The sequence below is a fragment of the Triticum urartu genome, unplaced genomic scaffold (genome assembly GCF_003073215.2).
Source record: "Triticum urartu cultivar G1812 unplaced genomic scaffold, Tu2.1 TuUngrouped_contig_3802, whole genome shotgun sequence".
NCBI classification, from domain to species: Eukaryota; Viridiplantae; Streptophyta; class Magnoliopsida; order Poales; family Poaceae; genus Triticum; species Triticum urartu.
Window position 1 is genome coordinate 1 of NW_024114354.1, and position 8,153 is coordinate 8,153.

Sequence of the window (8,153 nt, forward strand, 5' to 3'; positions counted from 1 at the left end):
AAACTGCAAATACCACATTTTATTTGAGTGCAGTAGTTCAATGTTCAGCACAAGCAGACCCCGATACGAGCAATCACACACATACCAGCAGACCTGCGGCAGACAAAGATGCATGCCCTATAGGCTATATAGCTAAGACCATAACATAAACCGTGGGTGCTCGCGTGATGACTCCTGAAGAGTGACACTGGCTTATTACAAAAGGATGGCCGCTAATTCATTAGGTTTACTTGAGGTTCTTGTTAAACCAGTCAACCATGTCCGCCAGGGCTTCCTCGGCGCTCTTCACAGCAGCTGCGTCTTCGCTTTTGTATCTCACGGTCCATCCATGAGAAACCCCAGGGAAGATCTTGACAAAGTGAGCAATCTGTAGGTCCATAAGATATATTATAACAGGATGGGAGATTTTGAGCTCCAGTTCTCAAACAATAATGTGTCTCCAATTTATGCACATTCTACTGTACTTTGTGAAAAAATTCAGAGATTATTACACCTTTTTCCTTTTATTTATCATGATACTTATAATACTAGTGAATATTACCGAAAAAGGCTTTCGCCTCACTTTATACATAAAGCAAAGATCATCAACACAACGGTACAAACTCACGCCACCACACACGCACACACCCAAGACAGGATACATAGGCGCTGAGCGCAACACCACCACCCCTATCTACGAAGAGATGAAGCCGCATACGACGAACCGTGAACTCCAAGACGGCGCCTTCAGAAAGGATACGACACTGGAGCGACGCCGCCGCCACCCGACCAGAGGGTCAGAGTTTCCCCTGGAGCAACACAACGGGCAATGAGAGCCGCGACGACGCCTTCAAGAAGGGAACGAGCTTCGCCATCGCCGGTCCGTCCGAGGATAGAACAGGTTTTCACTCCGGCCAACACTCACCGCCACCGAACGCCACACCCCGGCCACCACGTCGCCCACACGGCCATGGCAGCCGGGCAGCACCAAGCCACGGGCTCTGCCCATGAGCACCGCGCTACCACCACCAAGGCCACTGCCCCGGCATCCAAGACCAAGACACCACCTCACCCGAGACTCGTCGCTACTCAACCAAAGAGATGAGCGGAAAGGTCCGGCCTTTCAAACCCCTGAGCGACCCCAGCGTCAAGACCCAATAGGCCGGCCACTACAGGCCACCATCGCCCGTCCTGCAGCACCGGGCGCGAGACGAGCTCGATCTTGCCGCCGGGCGCAAGACGAGCTCGGTCCCGCGGCACCGGGCGCGAGACGAGCTCGACCTTGCCGCCAGGCGCAAGACGAGCTCGGTCCCGCGGCACCGGGCGTGAGACGAGCGATGGTCGATAGCTGGGAGCGGGCCAGCCCTTCGATGCAAGCAGAGCCCGGACAACGAGGAGGTGAAGCAAAGGTCGAAACGACCTGACTGCAGACGAGCCGACGCCGCGGCTAGAGCCGCCGGCCACCGTGTAGCCGCCGCGCCACCGGGAGGCCACCACCCCCGGACCTCCTCGCGCCGCCGCCCACGGCCGGAGCTACAGCCACGCCCGGCCGCTGCCCCAACCCGCGCCGTCTATCGAAAATGTCGCGTCAGATCCGGCCGGCACGCCCCCACCTCCACCAGCTCCACCCACCTCCGACCCCGACCGAGAGGAGAGGGAGGCCGAGCCAGAGCACGTAGAGAAGGGATCCACCAGATCCGCCCGCAGCAGCCCGTGGCCAGATCCGAACCACCGCCGCCACCACGGGCACGCAGCCGCCACGCGGCCACCGTCGCCCACCATGCCGCCGCTCGCACGCCGCCGCCGGGAGCCACCACCGCCGCACCACCGAGCCCCACGAACGCCCGGCGCCACCACCAGACCAAGCCGCCCCGCACCGGCCAACCCCGCGCGGCGGAGAAAGGGGCCCCGCCGCCAGCCACCGCGAGGGGCTTTGCCCCAGCGGCTGCGGGCGGCGGCGAGGGCGGGGGAGGGTGGGGAGGGGAAGAGGAGGAGGGAAGCCGCGCCGCCGCTCGAGTCGCCCGCCGGGGGGACGACGCGGGGGCTGTTTCTTTCCTTCCCCAACGTTAAGGCCCTGGCATGTTGTCTTCACTAGTGAATATTAGATAGAATACCTTCTTACTTTCAAGAAACAAGATGCAAAGATGGATAATAACACTAGCTTGTGACTATAAAATGCTAAGGTTGCCCAGGGGATCATAAAGTAAAAGCCGTGAAGGCTAGATGGCTCTTAATTGCAAAATGTCTGATGTATTACAACCATAATAGTATACTGGACCGCTCTAACATCAAAAGGCAAATTATGTACTCCCTCCGTTCCATAATATAAGATGGAAGGAAATAGAAAGATGTAATGCCGGAACAACCAGACAGCATTCGGGTCAGATGCAGCTTCGCACCAGGGCAGTTCGAGCATCCTTCATCCTTCTCGTGTGTCGCAAGCAACAAGTTTGCCACGCCGCCATCGGACTCGGCGTCGCGGCCACCGTCAACTAGTTCGCCACTGACATGAATTAACTTGGTGTGTAAATATTCTTATGTGCATGGTTTGAATGCTTGGTTTGCACGTGCCCTTTGCGCCATCGACGCAACGGGTCATCTAGTATGTTTCAACAAATGATATGCCAGGCAATCCATGCCGAGCTTAATTAGATGAGTAGATCAACCATACCCAGAGCAGAGCAGATAATTATAGGAACATCTTGAAAATGCAGGTACCAGGAGGAACTGACCAGCAGGGGCAGGGAATCTTGACGATGTAGAACGGTAGGTAAGATTTGAGTGCCATCTTCACCAACCGTAACAGTCATCTACCGATCTTATTTGGTTGCCTCATGCCCAAGTAAAAAAATAAACAGAAAAACAGGGCTTAATTAGTTTTGCCTTCAGATCCACCTGCTGTTAAAAGGAAAAATTGCTGCTGCTTATCAAGTGGTCGATCATACACCAACAGATAATTATCAAAAGGAAAACTGTTTTGACCCGGACCAGATTTCGCTAAGTGTCCGAGAGACCAAGGCTGCTCTTGTGCACCTCTTTTTCTCCCCTTGCACACCTGGGTGATGGAGTAGTCAACGAGGGCGTGCTATCAGACAAAGAGAATTGGTAAATACGAGTACAAGTTAAAGAGTATATGTACCTTCTTCCTTTAAAAAACAAACTAACTTTCAGGTGCACAATAGCAGTTGCTTACGTATCTGAAATGCCAAGTGTAGAAGCTCCTAAGGTACATAGCGTTATTACTAATATTGTCAGGTACTGAACAGAAATATTGAACTACCGAAAGATTAGAATGTCATCTCATGCAGTTATTGTAAAAAAAATGCTCATTATGCCATTTTTCAGGTCTGGATCAGAAGTTTTTTCAATGATTTCTATAGAGTTGACTGATGTCAATGTTTGAAACAGAGTACTTAGTTAGGCTAGGAAGACTGTGACATGAAAGCTGTATAGATTTCCACAAAAAACTTCAGAAAAAACAGAAAAAAGTTACCCAGGAAACTTAAATAAAAAAGGATAATCTCAAGAAACAAAAAATGAACTATGTGCCTGTACCCACATTCCAGGATTGTTAGGACTGTTGAGCTGGTATGAATCCCCATGCAGGGAATCTAGCACTATATATCAAAGTAACCAGACAAAGCAACCTTGTCCGCTATCTTCCTCCATCAGATAGACATTTAGCATTACTGGCAATCCCATGAGGATAGCGCTAGCTTAAGATAAATAAACTTCCATAAAGAGAAAAGAGCATAGAAGCACAGTTCTAGACCATTGCCGATCTAATTTTCCAGCATTGAGATTAATGAGCTCAGCATTTCTTCATCATGTTGAAAATTTACTTATGCATTCCATTCTTTTGCTGATATGTATGCAAGCAAATGCAAATGTCCTATTATGTTAAACAAATATGAAGGTTTGAAGCAGACAAGGGGAGCCAAATCTGAACTGAAAACTACAAACAGACTACAAACACAGATTACCATTCTGTAATTCCAGCTCCCTTTCCTTCTCATAAGAAATATGTTTCATCAACACCATCTACTACGTGGCTGTATGGCTGTCAGGATGGTCACCGTTTCTACATGCAGACTCGTCGGCTTTATCAGTGTTAAGCTATTGCTACACCATTGACAAAATTAAGTAACTGCTCCATGTTGAAGGAGATGCAAAGGAAATAACATGCAAATGCAACCATTTCAGAATGGTAACTCTCACGAGAAGATAAATTCACAGTGTATCTCAGTTTCGGCACATCGAACGCTGCAAAGATAAAATGGTTCTCGGTATACATACTTTATAGGCACTAGAGTCTGGAACGCTGCAGGTGTTGGAGATTGGCCAGTTAACTCGACCAGTCGTCTTACCGGAGGTGTTGGAGATGATGGCAGTGGGCAGCGGCCCACAGCTTTGGAGTGGGCAGAGCCAACAACAATCACCACACAAGTTACATAAAGACAACGAGACAAGTGGTCCAACTCTCAAAACTACAAATATCGCATTTTATTTCAGTGCTATAGTATTATAGTAATGTGTTCAGCACAAGCAGAGACTGATATGAGCAAGCACACAGTACATACTGCACAGGACAGACACCTGCAGACGACCGACGATGCAGACCATAACATAAACCCTGGATGATTGCGTGATGACTGGTGAAGAGTGACACTGGCCTATTAAGAAAAAAGGACCGCTAATTCAGGTTCACTTTAGGTTCTTGTTAAACCAGTCGATCATGTCTGACAGGGCTTCCTCAGCACTCTTCACAGCACCTGCGTCTTCACTTTTGTATCTCACAGTCCATCCATGAGAAACCCCAGGGAAAATCTTGACAAAGTGAGCAATCTGTAGGTTCATAAAAGACCATATCAGGATGAGGACGGATGAAAGATTTTGAGCTCCAGTTCTGCAACAATATCGTACCGATAATGTGTGTCTCCAATTTACCTACTTTCTACTGTACTTTCTGGTTGCTTTTTCTCAATCTGTAACATGTACTCCCTCCGTTCCAAATTACTCGTCGCAGAAATGAATGTATCTAGAACTAAAATACATCTAGATACATCCATACCTGCGACAAGTAATTCGGAACGGAGGGAGTATTTCCTAATTCTTCATGATACTACACTTTCGGGTGAATATAAAGATAATACCTTCTTACTTCGAAGAAACTAGTCATTCACATGGATAATAACTAGTACTATAAAATGCTGGTAAGTCCAGTGACTCATAAAGTACTCCTTCCGTTCCAAACTACTCGTCGTGGTTTTAGTACAAATTTGAACTAAAACCACGACGAGTAATTTGGAACGGAGGGAGTAAAATATTGCATAAAGCTAGTTGGCCCTTATTTAAAAGAAAAGATGATTGTCCGCTCCTCTGATGTCAAAAGCTAATTAGAATGGGAGGAAGTAGCAACACATTATGCTGGAACAGTCAAACAGTATACTAATCAGATACAGCTTGGCACTGAGCCATTTTCAAATTTGACAACTTAGTTATATCACATATTCCATACCTAGATAACATCATAGTTGATTTGAAGAACTGGTTGCCCGAAATGAGAACTTACCCCAGAGTTAGAAGAGGATAGAACCTGCTCGAACTGCTTGACCAATTCTGGTGGGGATGTTTTGTCAGTTTCAGCTCCAAGTATAGCGATGGGGCATTTCACCTCTGAAATATAGCACATGTCATAGAGTAAGAATCTGAAGCCTTTCAAATGGAACAATGTTAAGTATGTATCTTGAATTCTCGAGGAAGATATCTTACCTTCGATATCGTCAACAGTAACAAAAGAAGGGTGTGACATAACAGCTGCCTGTATCTCATTAGCTTTCGCTAACTCTGCAACTCCCTTTGCTGATATGTAAGGAAAAGAAGCATAATGCTTAGCAGGTTAAACCTTATAATTTGGGTTCAGATGTAATAAAACAAAACTGTGCTTACCACCCCAACAATAACCTGCAGCCCCAACAGTAGATACTCCTTGTTCTTTTAGAGCAGCAATAACAGGTTTTGCCTCTTCAAATGCTTTTCCCTGTATAAAGGAACAATTCATTCGTTTATACTCCCTCTGTCCGGAAATACTTGCCAGAGAACTAACTTCAGAAACAGGCAAATCAACTCCATTTAAAAAAAATAAGTGTGTCTTCACCCTCAGGCAACAGCTACACAGGGGCCTACATATATTCTTACAAATTCATAGCATGCTTTCATATACATGTTGTTAGGTTTGGATATTGGTTTTACCATCACTTCTCACCCTTGGTTACTTAGTTAACAGTGTGTGAATCAAAGTACCAAGGCCAGCAACCTCATGCGATGGAAACTGGAAAGCTTTTGGAACATATACCTTAATAAACATAAACTAAAGCAAAGGTGACCTGAACATTTACAAGAAAATAAAAGGAACAAGGTTTGCGGGAATCAGGAGACAACAAACCGGAGCATGTTCTTTTAACCACACTTGTATCGGCCTGTCAGCGTTTTCAGGTACATATGGATCCCCATGTAAGAAATCTGGCACCACAACAAAATATCCAGACGAAGCAACTTTATCGGTTATCTTCCTTCATGGGGAAAGAAACTACATCAGAACTCCATCATAGCTAACACTTGTTGGTTGTGACAAACTAAAGTAGAGGTCATAGTTCATCATAAAACAAAAAGTCCACTAAGAGCTCTTCAAGGTTTAATAGCCAGGCCAAAATCTCAGCCATAAAATCTCACCAAGAATTACTCCTTATTAGACGAAGGCCTCCGAGGACTAAAATTGCCAAGTTCTGAACAATATGCATGACACAAAAACGGCAGCGGGAAAGCAATACCATCACAACTCACTATTACGGCGTGATGAACAGAGCCTACAGACATGTCGTTGCTAAACCAAAAGATTTACTGCCCCCGTTCCTAAACATAAGTCTTTGTAGAGATTTCACTACGGATCACATACGGATGTATATAGATGCATTTTAGAGTGTAGATTCACTCATTTCGCTCCGTATGTACGTAGTTCACAGAGGAATTTCTACAAAGACTTATATTTAGAAACGGAGGAGGGAGTAGGTGCAAAACAGAGGTCGTAATGTCAGAGAGCACAAAAGTGTGTACCTCAGATTCGGTGCTTCAAACCCTGCAAGGGGAAGACGCGAAGCGCTGTTATGACATAAGAGAATTCGGGTTATGAGAAGACAAGGGTTCCTGTCAAGGACGGGGTTTACCGAAGATATCGGAGACGAGGATGACAGCGGCCTTGGACTCTCGGGCGCCGGCGACGTACGCCGTGATCCCGCCGAAGCTGTCGACGACCCTGCCCTCCCCGCCGGCGGGGTCGAGCGTCGGCGGGTCCGCGCAGCACTGCGGGCTAGCCATCCTGCCGAGGCTGCTGCTGGTGCCTGGTGGTTGGGGTTGGGAACCAGGCCAGCCGAGAGCCGACGGAGGTGACTGCGGGGTGTTTATGTTTCGAATCTGTTCGTGGAGAGGTTGGAGGCTTTTTTGGTTGGGCCTTTCCTTTGTTTTGTTTTTTGTTTTTTTACGGGTGGGCCTTTCATTTGTTTGCTCCAGGCAGGTGGTGACGGGTGACCTCACTGCTGACCCAATACTGATTTCGTCTGTAGCTTTGCTTCATGTGGCGGTAGCGACCGGCGAGGGCAGTGCCGCCGGCGCCAGCCATAGAGAAATGGGAAACGGCTGGGAACAACCGACGGAAAACATCTCACGCGCCGGCTTCCTCCTATGTTGCCACGTGCCCCCTGGACCCCGCACACCCCTATCCGTTTCACCTTATCGCCAACCGAAGCGAGCACAACCACATGTTCCCCCGATCCCATTTCTCCTACCAGGGGTCCTCTTCTCCTACCTTCTTTGAGCCGGCCATGGATCCCTTACTTTCGAGTAAATTGCAAAAAATCACCACATTTGGAGACGCTAAAACAGAAAGCCACCAGGTTTCGTAATTTTTTCAAAAAACCACCACGTTTGCGCTGACAGTTTTCAAAAAAAAAACCGCTGATTGAACGGTTTGGCGCGTCTGAGTGAAAAACTGACCGGTTGGGCCCGCTGTCAGGCGCCACGTGGCCAGGGGGAGACGGCGCCCGTGACGCGCGCCGTTAGACGGCGCCGCACCTGTCTTAACGAGCCGGCCCGACCCAGCCCGACCCGTTCGTCCATTC

General features: G+C 47.9%; 1 protein-coding gene across 5 annotated transcripts; it reads right to left on the reverse strand.

The window, feature by feature from the left end:
- Window position 1: 1 nt before the first annotated feature.
- LOC125527412 (endo-1,3;1,4-beta-D-glucanase-like) lies at window positions 2-7,503 on the reverse strand. Of its 5 annotated transcripts, XR_007292090.1 has the most exons (10): window positions 7,203-7,502; window positions 7,093-7,114; window positions 6,425-6,551; window positions 5,929-6,019; window positions 5,752-5,841; window positions 5,552-5,655; window positions 2,968-4,824; window positions 2,712-2,877; window positions 1,400-2,482; window positions 2-367 (listed from the first exon to the last, which is right to left on the reverse strand). XR_007292090.1 is itself a non-coding variant. In XM_048691919.1 (7 exons), the coding sequence occupies exons 1-7, from the start codon at window positions 7,351-7,353 to the stop codon at window positions 227-229; spliced, it is 726 nt and encodes a 241-aa protein (XP_048547876.1). In that variant the 5' UTR covers window positions 7,354-7,501; the 3' UTR covers window positions 2-226. The 5 variants fall into 5 exon arrangements, 2 of the variants coding, with proteins under 2 accessions (XP_048547876.1, XP_048547878.1); XR_007292089.1 differs by having other exon boundaries at window positions 1,400-2,053; window positions 2,712-4,824; XR_007292088.1 differs by having other exon boundaries at window positions 2,712-4,824.
- Between the last annotated feature and the right edge of the window lie 650 nt (window positions 7,504-8,153).

Coding starts and splice junctions, on each gene's coding strand:
- LOC125527412 (XM_048691919.1), bottom strand. CDS start 7,353: ATGGCTAGCCCGCAGTGCTGCGCGGACCCGCCGACGCTCGACCCCGCC. Junction 7,115..7,202: donor CCTCGTCTCCGATATCTTCG/GTAAACCCCGTC, acceptor TTCCCCTTGCAG/GGTTTGAAGCACCGAATCTG. Junction 5,842..5,928: donor TGCAGGTTATTGTTGGGGTG/GTAAGCACAGTT, acceptor CTTACATATCAG/CAAAGGGAGTTGCAGAGTTA.